The 27,800-nt window shown below is 42.5% G+C and overlaps 1 protein-coding gene across 1 annotated transcript; it reads left to right on the top strand.

The window, feature by feature from the left end:
- The first annotated feature begins 3,320 nt into the window (after positions 1-3,320).
- Positions 3,321-26,128, top strand: CPLX4 (complexin 4). The gene is made up of 4 exons (XM_008580179.1): positions 3,321-3,615; positions 6,135-6,306; positions 11,777-11,864; positions 25,681-26,128. The coding sequence occupies exons 2-4, from the start codon at positions 6,140-6,142 to the stop codon at positions 25,906-25,908; spliced, it is 483 nt and encodes a 160-aa protein (XP_008578401.1). The 5' UTR covers positions 3,321-3,615; positions 6,135-6,139; the 3' UTR covers positions 25,909-26,128.
- The last annotated feature ends 1,672 nt before the right edge of the window (positions 26,129-27,800 follow it).

Here is a 27,800-nt window from a genome sequence, read left to right as displayed (position 1 = left end):
GATTTCTCAAAAGAAGACCTACAAATAGCCAACAGGTATATAAAAAAATGCTAAACATCACTAACCATCAAGAAAATGCAAATCAAAACCACAATCATATCATCTTACCCCAGTTAGAATGGCTATTATCAAAAAGAAAAAATAAATGCTGGTGAGGATGCTGAGAAAGAACTCTTAAACTGTTGGTGGGAATGTAAATTAGTACAGACATTATGGAAAACAGTATAGAGGTTTCTCATAAAACTAAAAATAGAACTACCATATGGTCCTGCAGTCCTGCTTCTGGGTATTTATGCAAAGGAAAGGAAATTAGCATACTGAAGAGAGAGATGCACCCACATGTTTACTGCAGCACTATTCACAACAGCCAAGATAAGGAATCAACCTAGGTGTTCACTGACAGATGAATGGGTAAAGCAAATGTGGTATATATACATAGTGGAATACTACTCAGCCATGAAAAAGAATGAAATCCTGTCATTTGCAGCAGTGTGTAGAAGACATTGTTAAGGGAAATAAGTCATGCACAGGAAGATAAATACTGCATGTTCTCACTCACATGGGAGCTACAAAAATAAGTTGGACTTTTAGAAGTAGAGAGTGAAATTGTGGTTACTAGAGGCTGGGAAAGAGGGAGGAGGGGATAGGGAGAGGTTGGTTAATGGACACAAAATTACAGCTAGATAGGAAAAATAAGTTCTAATGATGTACAGTAGTGCTAGGCATCTATAATTAACAATAATTTATTGTATGTTCTCAAATGGCTAGAAGAAAGGAGACCAAATATTCTCATTGCAAAGAAATAATAAAGTTTTATAATGATGAATATACTAATTACCCTGATTTGGTCATCACACGTTATATACTTGTATTGAAATATAACTCTGTACTCCATAAATATGAACAATCAACACATTTCAATTAAAAAAATAAATTCCTTTAAAAAAATAAATTTTAAAAAGGAATAATAAAAGAATTATTGAATTGATAGATCTGAGAAAGTTACCAAGAATGTAGCACAGAGATTAAAATGGTAGAAAATGCAATAAATTGGCAATTAATAAGTAGAATCACACATCTAGCAGGACTTCTAGATGAACAGGGAGACTCAGGAAGTGTTCAAAGTTACAATAGCTGAAAATTTTCCAGAGTTTACACACAGATACTCATATTTGAAGAATCCTGAGTCTAAGGGTAGATGGGGGTGGCGTGCGCAGATAATATTTTACAGAAGATGTTATCTGAACCATGTTTTAAAGTATGTGTAGGCATTGATTAGCTGTGCAAATAAGGGGGGCTGGCAGAGAACTTATTCCAGGCAGACAAAGTAACACAAACGGAAGCATGTCTTACAACTTTTGCTGGGGAAGAAGGGGAAGATGATAGTTGGACTGGATATACAGAGGCCGGATCCCAAGGCTCTGTAGCCTGTATTAAGGAGCTTGGACTTCACAGGGCAGTGGGAGGCCATGAAAGTTTTAAGCAGGGGGAACATCTGCATTTCAAACATCACAAATCTCTGACTGCTTCATGGAGAATGGATGGAAGGAAGAAGACTTGAGACAGAGACCAGTTACAGTGCTCCCAGTGGAAAATGATGGCCTGAAGGAAGGTCAAGACAGTGAAAACAGAAAAAGAAAATTTATGAAAGTAGTAGGGGTAAAACTAACAGCATTGTCTTAGTCCATTTGAGCTGCTAAAACAAAATACCATAGATGAGGTGATTTGTAAACAACAGGAATTTATTTCTCACAGTTCTGGAAGTCTGGGAAATTCAAGATCAAGGCACTGGCGGGTTTGGTGTCTGATGAGGGCCTAAAATGATCACTTTGAGAGAAAAAAGTTTGAAATATGTGGTACTGAAGAGGATCTTAAGTCCTGTAGTTCAATGTAAATTTTACTGTTGTGATCGGAATAGCTCTTTGCACAGTATATAACCTTGGGTTTGCATTTACAAAAATATTAACCAATCCTATAGAAATGAAAAGAACCATGCTATCTGGGCTGGCGTGTAATAGAGTTCATTAAATATGTATGAGATGTCTATGATGTACAAGACACTCTATTAGGTAAAGCAAGAGCCACTAAAATTTCTCCAGCAGGTAATTATTATAATTAGGACCATATATTTAGTTTGCTTTGTGGTTTCCATAATGGCCCTTCCATTTCCCAAGATTTTTTTCTCATTGTACATTACCTCTTTTCCCAGTCAGAATGGAGATGGACAGTCCATCCCAGTGAATCTCATCTTTTTTTTTTTTTTTTTTGTCTTTTGTCTTTTTCCGTGTCAGGCAACGGATCGCAACCCTCAGTGTTGCCCCCGTACCGGACCGGGGACCGGCAACGGGATTGCAACCCTCGGTGTTGCTCCCGCGCCTCGCTCAGCCAGTGAGCGGGAACCGGTCTGTATGTGGGATCCGAACCCTCAGGCAGGAGCGCCGCCGCGCTTCCCAAGCGGCGCACCATCCAGTGCGCCACCGCGCCGGCCCCTGAATCTCATCTTTAAGTCATCTCTACACAGCATCTGGTGACCTTCTTTGCCTGCCCATTCTGCTGATCTTCACGAGCACTGAGATTTAACTGCATAGCTACCCCCAAAACGCTGTTGTGCACACAAAGAAGATATAACAACTAAGACAGGACAACTTAATAGCCATGATTTCCTTGGGAAAGGTCAAAAAACAAATGATACCACTAACCAACTTAATTGCAGGAGCAAAATTAAGCATTTAATGTGAAAAAGAAAAATCCCAGAAGAAGGGCCTAAATGGATTTCTGCTGTTTAAATGTGATATTCTTCTAAAATGTAGTTCCACTAATGGGATTATTGCTTCTGTAGTAAATTATTTGGGTCAGATGCCATCAAACTTCTCAAGCTGAGTTGGTCACAACCAATCAGTGTTTATGAAGGTGATCCATTAAATAAGGATGAAACATGATTTTTAAAAACCATAGCAAGTAGTCTTGTTCCTGGGAACTAGTAAACAAAGCAGCAACCACTGTGGCTTTCACTTGTAAAGCACTGAGATTATACTCCTGCCTGAAAATAAGCCTCCAAGTGCCCCTCCTATCCCGGGTGGTATCTTGTTTACATCCATTAAAGATGAATGGCTTAAACTAAGCCGTTAGGGGCTGGCCAGTTAGCTCAGTTTTTTAGAGCATGGTGCTGATAATACCAAGGTCCAGGGTTCAATCCCTGTACTGGCCAGCCACACACACACACAAAAAAAAGCCATCAGACCTAGTGGCAATAATTTTTTTTTTCAAGATTCTTATCAACCACTTACTATGTGTCAAGCAAGATTCTCAGCGATGAGGATACAAAGGTGAACACTAGCCTCTCTCACGGAGCTTACGTTCTAATGGAATAGATGGAAAGCAAACAACTAAACCAATGAAAATATAATTTCAGATAGAGTTAAATCCTATGAAGAAAAACAGAGTAGGATAGAGGGGTGGAGAGTGTGGGATGGTGGAGCCAGGGTATTTTAGGATGACCAGAGAAGTCCCCTCTAAAAAGGTGAACTGGAACAGAGGCCTGAATTAAGTGAGGGGGAGCTATGTGAAGATGTGGGAGAAGAGTGATCCAGGCCAGGAGGTTCCACGAGGACAAAGGTGAGAACGAGCATGTTTAAGGGATGAAAAGGACATCAGTGTGATTAAAGCAGAATGAGCAAAGGGAACGTGGTAGATGAGGTTGGCAGGTTAGCAAGGGCCAAATCACGTAAGGCCTTGCAGGCCACAGTAAGGAGTAGGGATTTTATTCAGGGTAGGGAGCCATTGGAGGGGTGACATCTAGTGGTTCCATTTCATGAATCCTGGGGTGTTTATTTCCCCTTTCTCAAGGAATAAGAGAGTCTACATTTCTACAAGATTCTACACACAGCGAGAAATAGTTACTGGATATCTGAGTGGAAAGGCCATTGTAATAAATTGAGGAGTACAAGGTTTTTTAAGACATGACCCCATCCTCAATGGAATTATCTGTTGGGGAGAAAATGAGCAATTTGATTTCAGAAAACAAAGCAATATCAGGAGTATTCAGTTGCCACACCAGTGAAGCTACCACCTAAGAGTCTCTATAATGCTTGGCACGCCTCTTCCTCTCCCCACCCCCACCCACACATGCACATACAGAAAAGAACTGGACAGGGAGAAACTGTTTTACAAACTGGCTTTCGAGTTTAGGATTGACACCCTCACCACTAATAATATATCCTAATTCCTAATGTAATTTTTATAATAGAATCCATCTAAATGATAATTGCTTAAAATAAAATGGATTTGTGTTTTATTTTGGTTTTTTTATCCATCAAATCCAATTGACTGTAGGTATAATTTTGGGGGTTTCACTTTCTGATCAAAACTACTATGTAGGACAGAAATTCAGCAATTTGTCCTTCGAGAAATAAAAGAGTTTTTTAATGTCATGAGACACCTGTCCAGTGTTTTTCTAAAGGAGAATTTCTGTGTGCTGAACTGGAAAATAATAGACAAACACAAGGCTATGGTTTTCATTTTATGGTCTAAAAAGTCCTATGAGACCATATCAATTAGTAACACTTCTCAACAGAGATGAAATATAGGTTATTATAAATGGCAATTTAGAGATAATGGTTTGACTGTGTTAAGTTCCAAGCAACTCATCTAAAAGGGAAGGGGAGCTAAGTGTTAATGTATGTTCTCAATCAGACAGCAACAAGTAAAGTTTATATTTCACCCTAAATCATCTTTTGTTAGTCTTTCGTATTGAGACCATTTTAGCAGCATTTTAAAATACATGAGTAAAAGGGAAAGCAGATCTTAAAATATATAAAGCAATCATTTTAGGCAAAAATCCAGATTATAAAATTCTATGCAATCTGAGGGATAGTCATCTATTTTCTGAGAGGGTTCAAGCCTTTTGATAAAATAATAAGCATAGGTTACATCTCTTTCCTCCCATGCACCCCCACCCCCCCGCCTTGGAGTGCTTTAATTAAAAAGATACCAGTATAGATTAAAGTCAATTCTATCACTCAGTTCTTGCCCTGAAGACAACCACAGCCGTAGAGAATCTGCTGTAATACAAACCATGGTCAAAGTTTTATCCAAATGCACCAGTGAGCTTCAAAAGAGCACCCAGGAGGTGGACTGTATATAAGAGAAAAAAGTGACACATTACCTATTGATGGCTTGACTCATATGTTCTTACCTTCTGGATCAGAGCCCAGAAGTATTAAGCGCATAATTTCCATGCAGTAGAGTAGCATTTCCTTGCAGGAGAAAGCTAAGATGATCTTCCAGACGTAAACTGAGGACCCACTGGCTCGCCCTAGACTTGCCTTGGTTGTGTATTTATATGTGATACATGGTAACTACAGAAGCAGTACAAAATTCAAGCAAACCAAAAAGCAAATCCTTGCATAGTATTTAGAGCCCAATGAGGTAACATGATGGACCAAAATGATTATTTTTGCTTAATGAAGCATTCTGGGTTTTGAGTCTCATTGGATTCAGTATTCAACAGGATGTTGTACTCAAGAGCTGGAATTTGGAAATTCCACAACAGCTATATAATCAGTCAGCTCTAATTTAATTGAAACAGGACTCTTGATGAAGCCCTGCTGTGCCTATAATTAAAAATTTAGAAATGGGTAGGGAGAGAGGGGTAGAAAATATGAGAGGGTTTTTTTTCTTGTGAAATTAGCTGAGTATATTAATTCAGAAGGTAGTTGGTTGCATCTGATTGTATGCTTTAGTAATCTGAACCATCTGCCTCTATATACTAAGGAGTTCATCACTTTAATCCAGCTTACAGCTGACAAACCACTCTTTATCGTTATGCCCTTGAATAGATGAAGCTGTGCAGAGTCCTTTGCTCTTAATTGTCTTGCTGTCATTGAGAATATTTAGAGGTTTTACTTGGGTTTTATTGTTTGCTTTACCCCCCCCCCCCCCCCCCCCGTTTTTCCTGAGTTTTGGTTTTTTTTTTTTCTTTCCCCCCCCCCCCTCCAGTTTTGCCTGAGTTTTGGTTTTTTTTTTTTCTTTCCCCCCCCCCCCTCCAGTTTTGCCTGAGTTTTGGTTTTTTTTTTTTCTTTTCCCCCCCCCCCCTCCAGTTTTGCCTGAGTTTTGGTTTTATTTTTCTTTGGCAGAGACAATGGCTTTCCTTATGAAAAGTATGATAAGTAACCAGGTAAAAAATTTAGGACTTGGTGGTAGGTCTGAAGAAAAAAAAGAAGGAGGAGGTACCTCTGATCCTGCAGCAGCCCAAGGGATGACTAGAGAGGAATATGAGGAATATCAAAAGCAAATGATTGAGGAGAAGTGAGTACCTGTGACTTCATTTCCCTTTAAAAGCAGAAGAAATTCATTCTGGCCAGACCTTCTTCAGCTCCCCCGGGTGATTTCTCTTTGCTTGTTAAGATGCTTTTCCTTTTACTGTTTACCTCTAATCCAAGGAAAGTTTGTTCTGTTAAAGTGAACGATTCCCTAGCGTCAGCAGCGACTGTGCTCTACTTGTGTAAATGGAAATGAAAAATAATAAATGAACCTGTATGTTGGTTGTGAAGCAGCTTAACACTTTCTGGTGTAGGCATGTTTCAATTGATCTCAGTTTAATTGTTCAGATGAGAAATGTTGAGTCTATCTTTACAGTCTTTCTGAAATTCATCCTGGTAGCAAGTAGAAAGTTTTCAAATTGTAAGAATTCAGACTTTATATCTAGAAGAGGGCCTTAAAGAACATCTAGTGCCACCTCCTTGATTTTACGTGTGCGAAAAAAAGCTCAGACAGCACAACATGACAATGAGAAGACTTGGCTTATCAAAGACTATGAATAGATTTGTGGACTGTTTATTATGAAAATTCTAAGCATACAGAAAAGTTGAATAGCACAATGAATACCCATATATACCTACAACATAATGTCAACAGTTAACAATTTTCCATATTTGTTTATAGATTAAGTAGATAGATGATAGATAGATAATAATTTTTAAAGTAAATTATAGATTACTTAATACTTCACCCCTAAATCCTTCAGCTGTGTACCTCCAAAAATAAGGTCATTCTATATAAAATGTAATAAATTAAAATATGAAATATTAGCAACATTTTAGTTCAGTATTATGGAATGTGAATATTAGGAACAGTTTTTTCACTACTTGAAAACTGGCCCTTTAGTAAGTGTGATCTATGTGTAATTTTTAAAAGATTAAGGTAGAATTGATTTAAAAGTCTTTTAGTACTCAATTAAGAATTGAAGCATCAATCTTACATTCCATGTTTCAAAAAAAGGATTTCTTTTTGCCACCATGGCTATTTTGCTAATGATCAATTACATAATAGTTGCCTAAGTCCTACCACTAAGATGATTATAGGTGAAAAGGTTAACGACCTGGAGGAAACTAAGAAAGTACAAAGCCTACATTTAGTGGAAACCTTGTCTATTGTATTTTTCTGAAAGAACTGGTGGCTTATAAACTATCTAGAATGTATATTTTGCAGTAAATTGAAGTTGGTTTTTAAAAAAGTAAATTCAACTGCAAAAATGATGTTGGTGCTAAGGTAAGATTTGCCTATGGCATGTAAAAGAAAAAAGCTGTAAAAGAAAAACAAGTATAATGAAGAGATAGAAGTAGATTAATAGCACCAAACATTCTCAGCTCAAGTGCGCAAATAAAAAGAAAATGGTCGGAAAGTTAGACTATATACCTAACATGCAAAATATCATCTAATATGCCCAAGTAATAAATCTGGTTGCAGGTATGGCATCTGTTTGATTAACTAATGTCCTAGTTTTCCTTAATTTTATATCTGGACAGAGCAAAGCTCAAAATGGCCAAATGGTGTGGTCAGTTTTTTATGGTGTGCGTGAGAATATTATAAATGTATGTAATCACCCAATTTAAGGAACAGTAGCAGGACACGGGGCAGCCTGCTTTCCTATAGCAAGAGGGATGGCTCACAGTCCATGGCTTGAGTTTTCAAGAGCTTCGTCACCTAGAATGCAACATAAAGAAGTAGGCATCAAAAATGTTTCAGCACAAGTTAAATATAGAGAGAGCAATAGACAGTATAGCACATAAAATGATTAAAACAAATACCAGCAAATAAAAGCCTCTTAAACCTCCTGTCGTCATTTTAGAAAAATGGCAGGATTGACTTTATTCATTGTAGATGAAAAACTACCCAACAATGCACTCTCCTGCACACTCGTTTTTATTTTCCTTCTGTGTTCACAGTTTTGTTTTGTTTTTTTCACTACTGGTAACACTACTACTGAAAGAGGTCTATACCTAAATAGAATATTTGGAAGGGAAATAAAATGATAGTCTGTTTATCCCTCCATTTTTCTCAATTATATTAAAATACCCCTTTATCTTAGTTACAGTTCAACAGTTGCTACGGCACCATTTGTAACTTGACTTTAAACTTTGTTGTATTCACTAATAGTGTGGACCCTACAATGGGCCTGGCACTGTGAGAAATGTACTGAAATGAAAGACATGGTTTGTCTTCTACAGGAATTTCCACTCTACTTGGGGGAGACTAGCTACATCTGACTATAAATAGAGAAACCAGTTTTTCTGAGTGATTGTAGACTGGCTTTGGAGGACAGGAATCTCAGACTGTATGGCATTTAGATCAAAAAATGGATCAATGAAACGTATACAATTATTTGATTTTCAACAAAGGTGGCAAAATAATCAGGTGGGAAAAGGAAAGTCTTCTCAACAAATGGTGCTAAAGCAACTGAAAAACACTAAACTTTGACCGCCTACCTCACGCTATACACAGAAATTAATTTGATATGCATCCTACACCTAAACATAAAGCTAAAATTATACAGCTTTTACAAAAATATAGAATATTTTTGCAACTTGCAAGTAGATGAATGTTTCTTTATTATGACCCAGAAAGCAATAACCATAAAATTTTTAAATGATGAATTAGACTCTATCAAAATTAAAAACTTTTTGCATCAAAAGACATCATTAAGAAAATAAATAGGCAATCCACAGACTGAGAGAAAATATTTGCAAAATATATCTGGGGCTGGCCCGTGGCTCACTTGGTAGAGTGCGGTGCTGATAACACCAAGGCCACGGGTTTGGATCCCATATAGGGATGGCCGGTTGGCTCACTGGTTGAGCGTGGTGCTGACAACACCAAGACAAGGGTTGAGATCCCCTTACCGGTCATCTTTAAAAAAAAAAAAAAAAAGAAAATATTTGCAAAATATATCTGACAAAAGACTGGAATCTAGGATATATGAAGTACTCCTACCTACAACTAAATAGTAAAAGCAAAAAAAATGGCAAAAGAATTGAACAAATACTTCACAAAAATATGTACATGGTGAATAATACATGAAAAAAGCCGATTAATATCAGTAGTCATCATGGAAATGCAAAAAATAATAATAATAATAGAAAGCATAGTAAAGTGTCACTATGCACACACCAGAATGGCTAAAATTTAAAAGACTGATAATTCTAAGTGTTAGCCAAAATGTGAAACCACTAGAACTTTTGCTCCGGTTGAAGAGATGTAAGATTGTACAACCACTTTGGAAAAAGTTTCAACCTGTTCTTATAAAACTAAACATACTCAACTCAATTACCCTAGTAGTTGGAATTAACCATCAATTCCACACCTAGGTATTTACCTAGGAGAAATGAAAATATATGTACACAAAAAGACTTGTACAAGAAAGTTCACAGAAGCTTTATTCATCATAGCCCCCAAACGGGAACTAGTTCAGATGTTCACTAATAGGAGAGTAAATAATATTCATACACACAGGAAAATGCTACTCAGAGATGAAGAGAAAAAATAAATAAAACAAAAATAATAATAAAACAGCATTAATGAATCTCAAAAGTTTTTTATGCTGAGTAGAAGAAGCTTTACACAAAAGATGAAGTGTATGGTTCCATTTATATGAAATTCTAGAACAGGCAAAACCAAATGATGGTGGAAAAAGGACCTGGTGACAGGCATTGACTGGGAATGGGGATGAGGAAATTTTCTCAGGTGAAAATAATGTTTTCTATCTTAATATTGGTTTGGGTTACACAGGAGTGTGCTTTTTTTTTTTTTTTAATGGAGAATCATCAAATGGTACACTTAAGGTTTAGACATTGAATTATATGCAAATTTTGCTTCAAAAGAATAAAAAGAGGAACTGTAAACAAATACGTATTTCACTCTAGTTAAGAATGTGCATGTTGAAGTGTTTTGGGAGCAGTGTACTGATTTCTGCAACATTGAAAAGCATCAAGAAGTAAAATGAATAAATGAATGGATGGTTGAGAGGGATAGATATGTGATAAACCATATATATGGTGACATGCAAATTGTAGAATCTGGATGCTGGGTACACGGATTTCACTGTAAAATTCTTTCAACTTTTCTGTATGTTTGAAAGTATTCATAATAAAATATTGGGCGTGCAGGGGGAGGGAGATCTGCTTCCTGCCCATGCCACAGGTCACTAATCTCCCAGACAATTCACTTTATTCTATTTCTCTCTCCAAAACTAGAAGGTTGAAGCTCTCTCATTCCAATTGCAGACTTGACAGACTATGGACAGAAATGAGTTCAGAGAGCACCTGAGCCCAGGGCCCAGTGATCAATAGGTTAATCTGACTGTTTGCTTCAGATCCAGCCTTCCATAGAGTCAGCCTCCTATGTAATAGTTAAGATTATTTCAAAATTCAGAGTCAAGAAATAGAAACCAATTTTCACCCTGAAAATAAAAACAGCAGATTTATTTGAATGCCAATAATGCTTTATGCAGATGCTTCACCAAACCCATGAGCAGAAATCCCACCAGGCACTCTTTTCTACCTCTTGCTGTTGCTGCTGTCCCTGCACGGCTGCGTCGTCCTTTCTCAGAAGCCAGCCCCTCCATTACCCAGACTACAAGGCTGAGGGAAAAGGGCAGCCAAGGGCCTCATGTTCGTCTATTCATCTAAGTCATCTATTTCTTGACTCCAAATTTTGAAATAATCTTAACCATTACATAAAAGACCAATTTACTGCTTGTAGCCCTTCCAGTAAGAAGGGCTGGATCTGAAGCAAACCATTCAATTAAACTACTGATCTCTGAGCCCTGGGCTCTGGCACGTTCTGAACTCATTACAGCCACGCTTCAAGTCTCTGTCTTTCTCAGCCTCAATCCCAAATTCCCAGAAAAGAGATTTCATTTACCCAGCTTGGTCCAACCCAATTCAGCCAAAGGGCAGGGCCATGTGTATAAATTTAGCCACCAACAATGCACTTCTATGGGCAGCTGGGAAGGGTGGCAGTTATTGTGGGCTTCACAGACATCCCCGAATGTATCTGCTTTTGTCTGGATCATCATGAGCAAGGGAGTCCATTTCCAACCAGCATAATCATGAGTCCAGTGAGGTCATCTGCAGAGCAGGACCCTCGTCTGGTAAGATGGAAATCTACCCTACATTGTTTGAGGTTACCTCATTCCGAACAGGGAAGGGACACTGTGCCTAAATTGGGGTCTGGAGGGGGTGAAAATGAAGGGAAATTGTTTTACATTGTATCCCCAGATACCATGGGCTTCCACAGGACCCTCTGATCTTGGTTAATACCTTCAGAAAAATCCTTCAGGGGAGCTTGTTAACAATGTAGCTTCCCCTCCCCCACCCCCAGGAATTCTGATGCAGCAGAGCTGAAATCGCACCCAGTGTCTGGTTTCTCAGAGCAGCAGCTGGAACGTCCTGACCTCTCTATGTCCTTATGATCCTTTATTCTATTCTTTCACTTCTAGGATGGAAAGAGATGCCGCATTTACACACAAAAAGGCAGAGAGGGCGTGCCTCAGAGTTCATCTCAGAGAAAAGTACAGGCTCCCAAAGGTAAGACTCTGTGACCATAGTAAATGTCTAATCATTTCTTAATTAAGAAAAAACAGTTTTATCAGCAAAGGGTCACACTCATGATTACACGCACACATGCGTGCACGTGTGTGTGTATATTTATGTCTTAATGGAGGGGTTTGCTATTGTGAAAAGAGCATTGAACTAGGAGTTCAGAAGAATGAGATTATAGTCATTTAACCTCTATGGATGACACTTTAATGTAAATTTACCTAAAGGATGTAGAACTTCTCTATATAAATACACAATGGGGATGATAATCATACTGACATTTGCTGAGCTCTTTCTAGGTGTCAGGCACTGTGCTTTGCATGAGTTAATTCATTTAGGTTCTATTGTCACCTCCGTCTTGTAGCAGAGGACACAGAGGCATGGAGATAGTAAGTGTCCCCCTGCCATAGGCCAGGCAGCCAGGAAGGCCATCCCAGTGTCTTCACTTCTGTGATCTCCTGCCTCTGCCCATGGCTTGTTTTTGGAGATGATGTAGAAGTGATGGTCATCACCTAGCACCATCTCATCATTCCCAGCACTGGCTGAGAGGACTACTGCCTGTAGGCTCTGGTTGGGGGGGTGGTTGGTTTACTGGTGAGGGACAATGCGTTGGCATGTCATGGCACGTGGCTCAGATGTACTGTACCAGAACTCATATTCCCTGGTGACAGAGGTCCCAGCCCTTAGCTCCTCTGGCTCACTTCCTCTGTCTAATGGACTCCACCTTCCCCTTCTGGGTTGGGTGTTTAACTTTATATTCCAAAGATGCACCCTTTCTAAGAGAACATCTTCCATCTGGAGAAGCCAAAGGAAAAGATCCCTCCAAAGTGCGTATCCTCTCCCAAGAATGAGAGCCACCTCTGAGTCTAGGTGGTTTAAGCCCTCTGTAGATCCCTGGAAAAGCTGACTTCAGAAGCCACAAGCAGTAAACAAAGGAAGAGTCCACTGTTCGTGCAAGGTCACTGCTGAAATCACCAGAGAGTTGAGCAGTTCTGATCTATTGGAGAGGTTGAACGCTGAGATGCCCAAGGTTCTGCTCTCAATGAGGGGAGGACAGCTCACAATATAATTTAAAGTATTGTCATTTGTGACCAATGAGTTTGGAAAAGAATGACTTACTTTTACTACTTGACTCCTGTTCAGGTTTAATACTTTTTTCCACTGTTCCCATTTTGGAAGAGTGAAGCATTTCTAAACACTGTCCCTTCCACTTTCACTGTCTGGTCAATTTCCTGCAACTCGCTGGATGTCACTGGCTGTCTTTAGTAATGTGGCCTCCACTAGGCAGGAAGCCTAAGTTAGATTCATGCAATTGAACTGAAACCCCTGGCCTCCCTGCTTGGGTCCATCTGATTAAAGCACCACAAATCTTGTTTGTGATGAAGCAGAAATTTAACACACACACACACACACACACGAGCTAGGCATGCATCTTCCACAAAGGTTGAGCTTTTTAAGGATTTATTTTTGGCTACTGTTATCCTTCTGTGGGGTTCTAAGGAGAGCTGGATTTCAATTCTATCTCTGCCACTGTGACATGGTACAACTTCAGATGGATTTTTAAAATATCTGAGCCTCAGTTTCCTCATCTATAAAATTAGGTCAGTGATACCTAATTTCATTGGGTGTTTGTCTGAAATAACAGAATGTAAAGGACCTAGTACAGTGCCTGACAAGTGGTAAGAACTTAGTAGATGTACCTCTTATTATTGCTGTTATGATCTCTTTGCACAAAAGCCTTATTTCTTGATAATAACAATCAGGGGTCTTGAAGAGCTTGGGTAAGCACACTCATGTCTGTAATCAATGCAACAACTTGAGGTCCCTGAACCTCAAAAATCTGAGCATTTGATTTTTTTCTTCCCTCATGGTGAGTCGTGGTCTTGTTCACATCCAGATCCTCAGGGACAAATACCTTTAGGCTTAGCAGCAAGGATTAGATGCTCTTTGGAGAAAAAATAATTCCCAAATCTCTATGCCAAGCTATCCTTTGGGACAAGAGCCTTTCCAACAGACATAGGAAAGAAGTATAGAAATATGGAAATAGGAAAGAATTATAGCCATGAAATGTGCAAATTCAGATCCTCCCTGGAGAATGATTGTGACTATATCTGCATAACCTACTGTGCCCTAAAGCCAGCTGAGAAGAAAGGGGGGACACAAAGGAAGTTGACAAACTAACAGTGCAGCCCATATCCTTCATTGCACGACTTACCAATGCTCATACAACCCTTTCTCTATAGCTATTTCAAATGCATAATGCATTTGAGACCTCACCTGATATTTTCATGGACCCTGAAAGAGACCTTTGAGTTCATCTAATAATCCAGTGCCATACCTCATGGAACTGAGGAAACTACAGCCCAGGAGGGTTAAGTAGCTTTGCAGAAACCCACAGCTACTGAGTGATAGAACCAGGATTGGCTCTTAGGCCTCCCAACCATGAAAAAGAGCAACTTACAAAAGGATTTGAACATGGCTCCCTCTCTTCCCAAGGAGTCTGCTCTTTCTACTCAATATTCGAGCTGCCCCAAAAGTTTTAGGACACTTTCAAATTCCACACGACTTAAACTGCGCTGAGACATTTGGGACAACCCGTACTGCCTCACTATTTCAGGAAAGTGTCACTTCCCAGCAGCCGAGGGAGCATCCGTTTCCTTCTCCTGTGTAGTCGGTGGTTTGACCCGAGACCTGGAGTGGCTGCCTGAACTCCAAATACAATCTAAATAAATAGATGAGACTTTCACAGGAAAATATCCCGCACTTCATTCATTGCAGTTTACTTTCAGGTGGGGGCCTTTCTAGGGCGTGTTTATGGTTGCATTTTGTAAAAATGAACTCTAGCCACAATGTTTCAAGAACGTACCTATGGTGCGAAAAAATACTAAAAATACTAATAATACAACAGTCTGCTTTTTATAAAGCACATGGAAATTCTAATCCAGTCTAGCTCTCCGTAAAAACAGTACTTAAGAGAAACTAAACAATACAAAATGAACAAGATCATCTCCCACTTAGTCCAGTATCACCAGATGCGGGTAACTTTCCCAACCTCACCGCAGCACCGCGCTGCTCCAGCCCACCCTGGGAGCCTCCTCTGCCTCCCGTGCTGTCACCTGTCACTTGATACTTTCCCTCCCGCCCCCATCCCCGCCCACCGACGAGGTTCTGGGTGCAGCGGGCCTTCGATGGCCCAGGTGGCAAGAAAGAAGCTCTGGGGGACAAACAGCTTTCCCAGGCCAAGGGCGGCGCTCGCTCTCTGGGCAGAACGGCCACTCCTGTCCAAGCCTGATCCCGGCTAGCCCGGGGAGGGCACGGGACCCAAATCCACGACGCCGGGCGCCCCCTGGTGTTCGGAGGCGCCGCCAGCATCCGCGGGAGGACACACCGCGCCGCTGGGCAGAACCAGGGCGGGCCAGAAAGAAATCTCTACAGGTGATTTTTTTTAAAAAGAAGAAAAGAAGTCCATTCTTTTGATACTGAGGACCAGACCGCGCACTTTAGAGCTTCCCATGGTATACCGGGAGAGAGAGCTAGAAAACCCCAGGGTTTTAGCTGTCTCCGCAGTAACCAGGTGAGTGAGACATTTTAAAATGACAGTTATTGAGGATGAGTTGAAGGAATTGAAATTTTCAGCCTCGAGAGGAGAGGACTGGGGAAACGAAGAATATGAGGGCATAATCGTTTCCTAGAGTGGCTCCTGCTGCTGGTCGTCACTGAACTGTAGGTAACTCTCAGGTCCTTTGGTTGTGTGGAGGAGCCCTTCACAATGGAACCCTTAGAATGCCATCAGGAAACCACAGTGGGTTTTGCCTCCTAGATGTTCCATTAAGGAGTAAGGAAGCCCTGGAGGTCCGGGTAGTGCCACCGCGGTAGTGCCCACCCGCTGGGACTGAGCAAGCCCAGAGCATGGCAGTGTCCAGCGAGCTGCAGGGAAAGAGACGAGAGGCCGGCGGGCGGTGAGGCTGGCCCAGGTCTGGACCAGAAAGCAACTGCTGGGTTGGAAACGGGCAGCAGGTTCCCTAGTGGTGACATGGGTCCCCTCCATGAGGCTTGACATCAGGGGTCATCTGAGGAACATGCCATCTGCCCCTTCCCCCAACTCTCTGAATTCTCTTCCTAGAGCAGGTTTGAGTTCCTGGACAACCACAATACTTTGGCTTCTTGACACCAGTGTCTGAGTGGTGTTTCTCTTTCTGTTAGACTTATTTTTCACATTCAGAAAAGCACACACCATAGGTGTACACTCAAGGCATAATCATAAAACTTGTGTAAGTTTAGGGACTTGTTGAAGGTCACAAAGCTTACTGTGACAAACGGGGACTTATTCTGCATACAATACTGTCTCATGTCCTGTCCTCCCTGCACCCCGTCTAAACTGTGTATCTTGTCCATGATGACAGACTTTAGAACTGAACATGATGCTGTCTAGCAAAGAAAATGGCACTGGGCAAAAAGCAAGGGTCACCAGGACCTTAGTGGGCTCCTAATAACCTTCCTCTCCCTGCAAGGTTCGCAGAATACATAGCCAGGTGCCATCTTAGAAAATACATATTGGACAAGCAGTTGTGGTCATGGTATTAACAGTCCACAGGGAACTGGACAAATTCAACACGTCCTACGGCTAACAAGGGATGACCCCCTGGGTACCTCATTCACAATTCCCCAGGGTCACCACCCCAGTGGTTACGTAACAGCAGGGGTCAGTTCTGGACCCTTCCCCTTACCATGGCACAATGGGGAGCAGATTGGAGAAAATGTCTTCCCGAGAGCTGTCAGGTCTAATGAGGATAACTATGTCACATTTTGGAATTAGAACTGTGTTTTCTAAAGAAATTATTTGGCTGGTATTTCCTATGAAAAAGAATTTTACTCCATTGCTGACTGGGGAAAGCAAATGTGGACTCCTTGAAAAGGAGCAATGTAGGTCCTAGCCCTCTAGACAAACGGTAAAAAGGTCTCAAGTCCCAAGTTTATTGTTAATTGTTAATGACAATACCATTTGTCATACCATTTGTCTTTTGATGACCAATGTTAATTGCAGTAATTAGATAAGTAATCAAATAAGTGCGGTAATCAAATTGCAGTAATCTGAAGTATATCTGTGTATGTATATATCTGCATCAGTAATTATAATGTTTACAGATTTTCAGTCTATGTCAATTTCCTCTAGTTTTCAAATTATAGGTCATTAGCAGGCTTAAAATGCCTAAAGTAATCCATGATGCTCACACTAAATTTGGATCGCACTCCACTAGTTATTCTCTTTCCTTTTTCTCCTTCTCTATTGGCTTCTCCTTTTATAAAGGAGGTCAAATCTCTCTCAGCTACAAAGAGCACTTTTCGAGTAAACATGCCTTGCCAGGGACCCTCCCTTAAACAACTCTGGTTCCCACTGTTCTGCTGAAGCCTTCTGCAGATACTTAGTCATCTGCCTAAATATAGTATTTGGTCTCGTTATTTTCTTTGGGGGCCTCCTTCTTTCATTTAGCACTGGTGATCACTTCCTCTTCGAAGCCCTGTCTCCCCCAGCCTCTGGACACCATGCTTCTGCTTCTCATTCTCTTCAGACTGCTTTTTCTTTGTCTTCTGAGGGTTACCCTTCCCCAGTCAGTTCCAAGTTTTGGAATATTCCAGGTGCTCCCTTGGCCTTCTTGCACGTTCTCCCAGACTGGCTGCCTCTTGCAGTTGCTTTCAGCTGCCTCCCTTATTGCCAACTCTCACATCTGTACCTCCAGCTCACATCTTCTCCCTAAATGTCTCTGCTGTGTCCACCCTTACTTGGACACCTCACAGGCAGAACAAGCTCATATCCAAAACATGCTCACTTATTATCCCCTAATCCTGTGCCTCCTGTAGGCTCCACCTCCATCCCTGGCCCTCCTGGCCCACCCATCCCCAGGCCGCAACTGGAAGTCACCCTCGACTCTTCCCTCCCCGCTCCAGCCTCACAGCCGTAAATCAGCAAGTCACCCTAATTCACCTCCTGAGTAATTCCCAACTCACCCCCAAGAACAGGCCTCAATTCTCACCTCTGTTACTACAACAGCTCTTACGTAGCTTTTCTACTTAGAGTCTTGCTCTCCTCAAAACTGTTTTCAAAATGCAAATCTGATCTTGTTCCTTCCCTGTTTAAAAAAAAAAATGGCTTACTGTCACCTCTTCCCCAGGGTGACAGAGTTGCAAAGGATTACTCAAAGCCCATTTCTTCTGAGCAGTGAGGAGCCCTTAAAGGGGTTAATTTCCACGAACCCTCAAGAGAGGGTTATTAACACTGAACTGGGGTCTTCTCTCAGAATTTATTTTCCAGGCCAGAAAGTTACAGAAAATGAACATAGGTGATTACAAAAAGAACAGTAAAATAATTGTCATGGCAACAATCATTAGGTTTAGCTGCACCAAGGACATCTGCCCTTGGAGCCAGCAATTTTGCTGTGTTACAATTCTTTATCTACAACAGAGACTTTAGTCCAGGGAAAGTTTCCTGTCTTTTGAAAGCTTAACATTTCTAGGTGTAATTTTAAAAAGTTAGGCTATACCTGAAACTATAGGGCCTTGGAAGGTAGGCCCTGTGAAATATATTTGCTTTATAAATGTTAGTATCCTCCACAGCTTACCATGACTTTTTGGAATAAAGTCCAAACCACTTGAGCTGCACACCTCAAAGTGGCTCCTGTGTTTCCAGCCTCACCGCTTGCTACTCTCTGCCTGGACTGGACTTGCCTCCTGCTCTGTCCCCTGCACCCTCCCCCTGCCATATCCCTCCTTCCTCTTTATAGAGTTTGGTCTAGTGCCACTTCTTCCAGAGCCTTTGATTATCTCCCTCCAGGTCAACCATCCACCACAGCCCGGTAATACCTGAGTGCATGTCTCTTACATCATCTTACAACCCTGAATATTCATACCTACTATGCGTTCCTTAACAGAAGAGGCTGGCTTTTTAATCTTTATCCTCAATGCCTGGCATGTGCCTTACACATAGAAGTTGCATACATACATACACACATACACACAATGTTTGCTGAATAAATGGATGTTATTAGGAAAAAGGAAAGAAAGAAAATGTACCCAAAGAACAAAGTATCAAAAACAGTAGAAAATGTATCTGCCATAAGACTTATGTTAAAATAGATTTTCATGAAAAGAAGAAGTCTGGATTCGACATCATAATTTTATATAAAACACAAAAGTTACTTTGTATTATAATTAAAATGCCATATTTCTTCAAATAGAGAAAGTAGTATGTTTTAAATAAAGCCACAAGAATAAAGCGCATGTGCCTCTCTCCCCAGCCAATTCAAAATGTATATGTAAGTCAAGCCAAATTAATAAGAGAAAACAGTCCCACAATGAACCCTAATCCTATTAACAGAATTGTCAATCTAGGTTAGTCATTGAAACATAATGTCGTGCCCCCTGCTGAGATATATGATTTGGTTACACCTGGTGTTTGTCTGCTGTATTAAGGGCATCGTTCATTTTGAATAAAGATGAATACAGAAGAAACTCTATCAATAAACTTGTTTTTAGATGTCTCACTTTGAAAGCTCCATTAGAATTGAACTTAAAATCTGCTTTTAGAAAAAAAATAACAAAGATGATTCTGTGAACCTTTATTTGCCAGCCTCCTTCAGATTAGGGGCTCTTGGGTCTGTGCAGCAGGACCCGAGACACTGAAACCTCCTGCTTCTGAGCGGCTGTGTCTGGTGGCCAGGCAGCGGGAGGCCATCAGAGGCCCCTCACGGCCTTCTCTTCCTTCCCCTCCTCAGCCTGCCCCAGTTTTGTTTGCTCCTCCTACTCATGTTCTTGAAAGAGCAATGGACTGAATGTTCAGAAGGACCTGGGGATGGGAAGAGTCACCAGACGCTAGTGAAGCAGGACTGCATATGTGTTACTTAGCCACCCCAGGTCTCTCACTTAATTCTCACAACCACGCAGTAAGGTAGGTAGATATCACTTCGTCTTCACAAAAAAGATGAGAAGCAGCTCGGACAGGGAAAGCAACTTCCCAAGGTCACATGGCCAATAAATGCAGGGCAGGTCTGGACCCCAAGCCTATTTGACCCTACAGGCCATGTTTTCTTGCTACATGATTCTGGCATCCTTGCTGGGCTCTCATCCCCAAACAAGTTGAATGACGTTTTTGCAAAGATGTATCTCTCAGGACTTTGGTTTCCTCATCTGTAAATGAGAGGCTTAGATAAGTGACCTCTAGGAGCTTCTTAAGTCCCTGTGGAGTGCCTTCATAAAGGAAAAAAGTTTAAGATCTGCACGGCTAGGAATTCTCTTTCCAGGTAGGGCCCAATGCACGCACTATCTCAGTCAACATTAGAAACTGACGCCGGTTATTCGAGAAGACAAGTCCACACCATCTGTCCTATGCTGGGTGTGCTGAGGGTTCTTGAAGTAGCTAAAGAACAGCACTGGGTGTTGCAGGAACAGCCAGCAAGCCCCAGACAAGGGCCTCAACACCAGCCACAGGTCAGAATCCCCAGGGAAGCTTTTTAGGACAGCATCCTCATTCATAACCAGAACAGTAAGAAGTGACTTGGGAAGACTGCTAGAGTCAAGATCCTCACAAACAGTTAAACACTGAACGTAGGATCAACTCTTCAAAGTGAAAGAGATTCATTTGTCTATTTGCTATCCTGTAGACCAAAAATAAATGTACAAACCAAAAACAAAATCAAATCTACTACTATCAATCAAATTGGTATTTGCTTATACACCAAGCTTGATTGCCTAGACTCTAGCAAGCAGTGGACACTCTTTTTTTGAAGATAATTTATCATCATAGCTCAAGTCTGGTAAAAGATGTAGGCCACTTTATCAAGATCTAGGAAGTCTGAAATCTAAGGCTGTGCTTACCGTTTGGTGAAACGTCAGGGGTCGATCAGTCACAGGGAATGACGATAGCAGGGTATGGAGCTATTTAAATAATAGGACATTCAGCACTGGCAATAAAGATAAGAAGTCTGGTTAAAAACAAGAGATTAAAACAGATTCTGGTCAGCTGGCATAAAAATAATTAGCTCTTACCTGCATTAAACAACATCTCAAATTGATAAGATTTCTAGAAAATGAGAAGACCCCTGAAACAGAGCCTCTAAGAACAAAATGCCACCAAAATGTCCCTAATTCTATGTGGGCTTACTTCATTCACTCACTCATTCATTCATTCATGCCACGGTTCTCAGCTCTGAGCCTTTCCTTCCTCCCTGGATCTTCTTCTGGCCTGCAGTGACACTGATTCCCACTGGCTGGAACTGTACTTGTATTTGGGGGGTGTAATGAGGCATTCATTACTGCCTCTCCTTGAAGTGTGAACTGTGTCAAAATATTCCTGGTCTCCCCAACCTAAGATTTGTCAATGGGCAGCAGAAAGTCTGGACAAGACATCCATTGTTTGGATTGTAGACAAGGTCCCATCAGCAGGGCAGTTCATTAGGAAAGGAGGAAACAAGGCTGCCCAGTGTCCACTGTCTAAGTCCCATTTATGCTCCTTAATTGCTTGCTCTGTTCCGGATTTCTCTCTTAAGGGCCGACTCTCCCACCCTCTGTTCCACTGTCCGTACCTTCCTTGTCCCAGAGATCCTTTCTGCAGGGATCTTGACACTGAGCTGCTGTCTTGCCTCTAAAATATTAATAACCACAGCTACAATTTGGCCAGGGCTTAGAAGCTTATGAGGCTGTTTCACAACATGTCTCATTCAATATGCTCAATGGTCTTGTGAGTGGTGCTATCTATCATTGGGCATCAGAAATGTAAGGTGACTTGTGCAAGCTCACACAATGAGCGAATGACAGATCTGGGACTTGAACCCAGATCTCCTGACTCCAAATTCCACAATCTTTCCACTATCATAGGTTGCCTATGCAGGATAATAGTCTGAGTGGGCTGCAGCTTTTTACAAATGAGACACTTATGCTTCTTGGTCAGGCCTAGGTCTGGGGCTTGCTCAGTTGGCTGGGACCTAGGCCAGAGGCCCAGGTTTGGTTCCAGAGGGCTTCGTTTTGTCCTCTAGCCACTCACCTGCCCTGGCCGGTTTTCCTGCCTTTAGTGTCCATGGCACATAGTATCCACTTGGTGTCCACAGCACAGGCTATAGCCCAGGACTATCAATTCCAGCACTAGAATCATCACCCAAAGTAACTGTGCTGCTGACAGGGGTCAGTAGCATGGGCCTTCTAGAACAACATGAGAGTAGTGTAGCACTCTCTGACCACAGCCATTGACCACACCCAACGCTGCCTTTAGACCTGGACAACTGGGTACCTGCCTGGGCTCCATGCTTTAGGGGATTTCTTCTGTCTCTCCTCCGGCCACACTTCTTCAAGTAGGGCGAGGAGTCTGCAAGGCCAAAGAGGTGTGCCCACCCAGAGTGCACATCCCTCATTTAGACCACACTCTGGCCACTCAGGACCCCAAATGCCCAGCCTAAATGCATTCCAGGGCCTGCCCAGGCCCTCCTCGGCAGGTCTGTGCTCCTGAGAGTACACTGAGCTGCTGGCCTGAGGGACCAGACCCGAGGAGTGGGGGAGGAGCCGACACAGAAGGTCTGAAGGCCCTTCCCAGTGAGAGATGCAGCCAGCAACTGGGAGAAAAGAGGGCCAAGTCCTGAGCCAGTCCTCATCAGTATTCATCCTGTGCGATCCACAAATTTTGGGGTGGGCCTGGCAAGAGGTCAAGGAAGCTCAAATGGCCTAGGTGGCTTTCCCCCAGCATTGAGGGCCTAGTGGTAAAGGGAAATGAATAGGCCCAGCTCATAGGGAAACCGAGTCTGCATTGTGGAGCTGTGGCGCGAAGGCAGCAGTCATTCCTAGGCCAGAGGTGAGGGCAAAGAGAGCAAGGCCTCTTGAGGGGCTAACCCCTGTGCAGGATTAGCCCAGGCAGCCTCCCTGCCCACCTGTGAAGTTTATTATTTTTATGAATAGCTACCACTGCTGAGTGCTTAATAGATTCTAAGTAATTCAGTTATCATCTAATTAATCCTCCACAGCTCTGAGGCAAATAATACCGCCCCCATTTACAGATAAGGAGATAAAGCTTGGGGGGTGGGGGTGGGGGGTGGCAGTGTGAGGTGCCCCAGCTACACCTCCTGTAGGGGGTGGAGCTCACGTTCCCCTCAGGACAATGCCCTTGACTCAAGGCCGTGCTGCCCCAAAAGAATGTAAAGATAAGTCAGTAGCTGTGAAAACAGACCTTTACAGCAAAGAGGACCTACAAATGTAGTATTATTAAGGTGGTTATGGTCCCCGACAATAGGCTCATCCAGTCCCTGTAGTCTGCATCTCCATGCCAGAAACTCTGCTGGGTTCTGAGACATAAAGATGAGCGAGTGACAGCCCCTGTCTTCAAGAAATGTACAGCAGCACCAAACTTTAGCAAGCACCAGAATCATTTACAGATTGCTTGGCCCCAAGTTTCTAAATCAGCAGGTCTGGGCAGAGCCTAAGAATGTGCATTTCTAACAAGGTCCCTGGAGATGCTGATGCCACTGGCCCGGGACCCCACTTTAAGAAATACTGTGGTAGAAGTCGGGGCAACCAAGCTCCCCTCTGTGAGTCATGAGGCAACGTGAAGCCCACTGCACTCTCTTCCCCGGGCGAGTGGCATGAGGATAAAATAAACCTCAAAGTCACCCTTGAAGAAGGAAAGCATTCTGAAGCTTCTCCAGAGGCAGCAGGGGTAGAGGGTGGCCTTAGTCACCCCATGAATGGGGGACAGAACACCCTCCATGAGGCTTCGCTGTTTTAGCACCCCTGGTGGGCTCACTCCACTTCAGCCTCTCTAGCTGCCTGGCCTTCCAGGCCCACAGTGGTTACTCTGTGTAGGTTTGAACCTGGTAATGTCACTGTCAACCAGAGGGAAGGTGCCTGATTCTGCCCAGTAATGTCTTTCCAAATCATTTACATTTGACTTTGTGTGCATGAAAGAGGGTCAGAAGAAGGTCCTGCCTTTGCATGGACTGAGAATGGGCAGGCTGATGTCTGCTTTTCCTCTCCTCCCAGCCAAACTGCCCAGAGGATGATGGGTAGGGAAAGCAGCCGCTAGGATAGGTAAATAAGAAATAAGTAGAAATGCAAGATTGGCTGGGAGCCCCTAAGGATTAACTGTCTAATTAATCCCACAACAGCTTGATGAGGAACTAATTAATCCCTTAAACACTTGCAGAGTCCAAGGCTCTAACCAAGGGCAGGGGAGGCTGGGCCTAGGTGATGCTCTCCTCTGGGGTCTTCGGGGGGGCCTGTGTGAGGACCATCCTTCCTAATGGCACTGGTTTCCTTGCCTCTGAAATCTGCCTCTCCAGCTATTTCTGGAGCCAGACTCAGCCATCACTCTGCCTGGGAAACCAAACAAAAGAAGAGAGCTCTGGGGAAATGCTGTTGAGCACCAGCCATCTGCCCCTCCAGCCCTCTCCACGGGTGGAGGATAAATTTTACATGTTACCCTGACATGGCATTTGGGCCTAAAGACACCTGATGCTTCTTTATGGTCATTTCTACTCAGCACCCAAGCAAGGGAAACTCAGATCTCCCTTCAGGTGTCGTCTGTAGTGGCTGTCAGGTATGGGGATTCGAACCCCTGACCTTGGTGTTATAACACCATGATCTAACCAACTGAGCTAACCGGCCAGCAGGTGTTTAACTCCACCTGGGAACTCAGCAGATGCTGAAATCTTTCCTCAATCAAATCAAGGTGGTTTGCTTAAGACCAAGATGATCATTTTATACTTAAATAATTTTTCATGAGCTGTAGTAACAAGTTCAAGGTTGGTCACAACATATTGAGGAGGACAGTAATGTAGACCTTTTCTATCATTAGCTTTTCTGACACTCTTTTTAATCTTCTGTACCCCTGAAAACCAGTTTGCCTCATGTTACAAGCTGATCTCTGAAGATGATCTGATAGGAGCCATCTGGGAACATAAGCTACTGTTAACCTTTCCCAGAGAATGTTTTTCTTTAGATTCTTCTGTCTCATGATGAAACAAAGGGCTCTAGAGCCTAAGTGGTAAAGGAATCTCAATGACCAGGCAGCGTGCCCTGAGAATTTCTGGGACAGCCATGCCTAAAATGACAGAACAAATGTGTAAGGTGGCCTATGGAGAGAGCCTCAGCAACACAGAAAGCTGGGCCATCAGTATGCTGAGTAATAGCCAGGCGTCATGATTCACTTACTAAACACCTACTGTATACCTGGCTCCATTCCAGGTGCTAAGAGTGTATGGTGGTCAATTTGACATGATTTTGTGCCCACGTGGGGCTCCCTGTCTAGCCAAAGGAAGAAGGGGAGCAATGGTTAAGCAGAAGTTGCCACAAAAGTGTGATGAGTGAATGGGTCACTGGGTCATGACATGAGGCTGTTAGTCCCTGCAAAACTTGCACAGCTTCACTGAGGCAGCGTTGAAGTGTGATGCTCCAGCTTTCACATGCACGACTGTCACAGAGAGGGCTTCTTAAAGTCCAGCCCTGGAGTTTCTGACTCAGAAGGCCTGGGGTGGGCTTGAGAATTTGTATTTCTAACAGGCCCCTGGATGATGCTAATGCTGCTCGTCCAGGGACCGCACTTGGAGAACCACTATGCTAGAAGGTCCTTGTCAACCCCAGATGCAGTGAAGGAGAGGCCTCCCCAGCTGCCACCAGGACCAGGCTCTGCCATCAGACAGCCAAGGATGCCATTCACTTTGTTCCTTCCTGACAGACCTTCACTTTCCTGTGGCTTCTAACTTTTATTTAGTTAGTTAGTTAGCTGGTTACTTTTAGAGTTGTTTATCTATCTCTGTGTTTATTTTTCACGTAGAGTGAAATGGATGAGAACCAAATCCAGATGGCTGGAGATGATGTGGATTTGCCCGAAGATCTCCAGAAAATGGTATATGAAGATCAAGAAGAGGAAGAAGATAAGGATTCTATTCTTGGGCAGTTACAGAATCTCCAGAACATGGACTTGGATACCATAAAAGAAAAAGCCCAGGCCACCTTCACTGAAATCAAGCAGACAGCAGAGCAGAAGTGTTCTGTGATGTGAGGAGCGGGTAGGGGTGGCGGGAGGGACCAGGCCATCTGCAGAAAAGGCACTCTCCCGTGGAGCATTTCGAGCAGCATATCTTATTTTATATTTTAAAGTAGCAAAAACAGTTAGGAAAACCATGATGATAAAGCTCCCTGCAAACACATAGACAATAACTTGCTTGTTCTGAATGTTCCTGGCAGAGCATTTAGCTAGCAACTTGCAGCAGAAAACACTCTTTCCTTGTGGTTATAAATGTGACTGACTGTGAAATTTCAGCTATAAATGATGATGCAGACACATATTTGCTTAAAGGTCTTCAGGACAACCAGGAAGAAGCAAACACACATGGCATTTCCTCTCCAGTTTTCTTCCCTCCAGGGTAGGGTCTCACCCTGTGCAACCATTAGCAGGACCTCAGGTCCCCTTGATGCCCACCAGGAGCCAAGGTTGCAGGCTCCAGGGTGATCATAGGTGACACCGCCTGTTACTCCCAGGATCCTTGATGTGGTCGATGCTTCTCATCAAGTTTGGCACTTGGACACTTAGCCAAGCAGCAGCAGCAGGGATGTGTTAAAAGATGAGAAATGGAGGCAGAGAACAGATTTCACCAGCCCTTTGCATTAGAGATCATCATTCTAGGTGCCATGAGAAGAACGGAATCAAGGGAGGTCAATTAGAAGCACAGGGATGACTAGGGAGCTGTTGCTACTGGTGAGCTGAGCATAGCGCCTCAACTCGTCTGAACTCGGTCATAGTTGTGGGAACAAAGCAGGTGGACAGACAGAGAGCACTAAGAAGTTTAACCAGCCTCTCACCCTCTCTGTCTCCTTCCCAGTCCTCTCTCATCCTCTTCTCCTCTTCTTGCCCCCTCTCCCTGCCCCTCCACATTCCACCCCTTCAGACTAGCTCCCAATAAATCACACTGTCATTCCAGGCAACAGTGTTCCAGGGCAGACACTGATTTCTCTTTTCTAACATCTGCTCTCTTTCAAAGGGAATCATTCAAAGGCTTACAATATTTACCCCAAAACACTTAGAGTTTTTCAACCAAAGCCAACCAAACCAAACCAAAGTACTGACTTTTCAATGACTCTGTTCATAGAATGAATAATGCCCAAAGACACATCTTATCAAGAAGAACTGCTCTATCAGATGAAAAGGGAACCAAGACCAAAAAATTAGGGGCTAATCTGTTCAATACCCAGAATTCTCAATAGTGGCATTGTACAAGAAGCAGCTCCATATTATAAAAATATACAAATAAAACATATTATTAGAAGTCCAGAACCTGTGGTCTTTGGCAACGTTAAGACCTTCTTTGAAGTTCCTGGAAGAATATTGATACAATGTTTGAGGCTAATTAGTTGTAGTCCATGAACCTCAGAGACCAGGGACACATTTAACTGCCATGTGAGTTGTGATTTGTTTTATAACACAAACTTTAAAATATTCAGTTTAAAAATACAAAATAATGGATAAGATTTGTTTTTAGTTCATTGCCTGTCTCTGTCCTCTAGTTGACAGGATGGGTGGGATGGATGGGTCAGAGGGGCTGCATGTGGCCCTTTGTTGGTACCCTTTGTTGTGATACAAAATGCTGTTGCTGCCAAATTATTTCATAGAGAAGCTACAAGATGACACAGAAGATTTTCCTTCTTGTAGAAGATGCGGCCAGTGCTGCTTAGGAAATCACTAAATTGGCACTACATTTTGACAACCAGAATTATTCCAATACCATTTGGTCACTGTCCCAGTGGAGCTTCAAAGCTGCTAGAAGATTCTGACCATGATTCTTCTCATATCACAACATACCAGACCATAACAACTCACACCACACCACACCACCCACACCACAGCACACTACACAACCCTATGACATAGCACACCATTTCACACCAAACCACATA

The sequence above is a fragment of the Galeopterus variegatus genome, unplaced genomic scaffold, assembly GCF_000696425.1.
Source record: "Galeopterus variegatus unplaced genomic scaffold, G_variegatus-3.0.2 Scaffold2042, whole genome shotgun sequence".
Lineage (NCBI taxonomy): Eukaryota > Metazoa > Chordata > Mammalia > Dermoptera > Cynocephalidae > Galeopterus > Galeopterus variegatus.
Note: the sequence above shows the minus strand (reverse complement) of the source record. Positions and strands in the feature narration are given on the sequence as shown.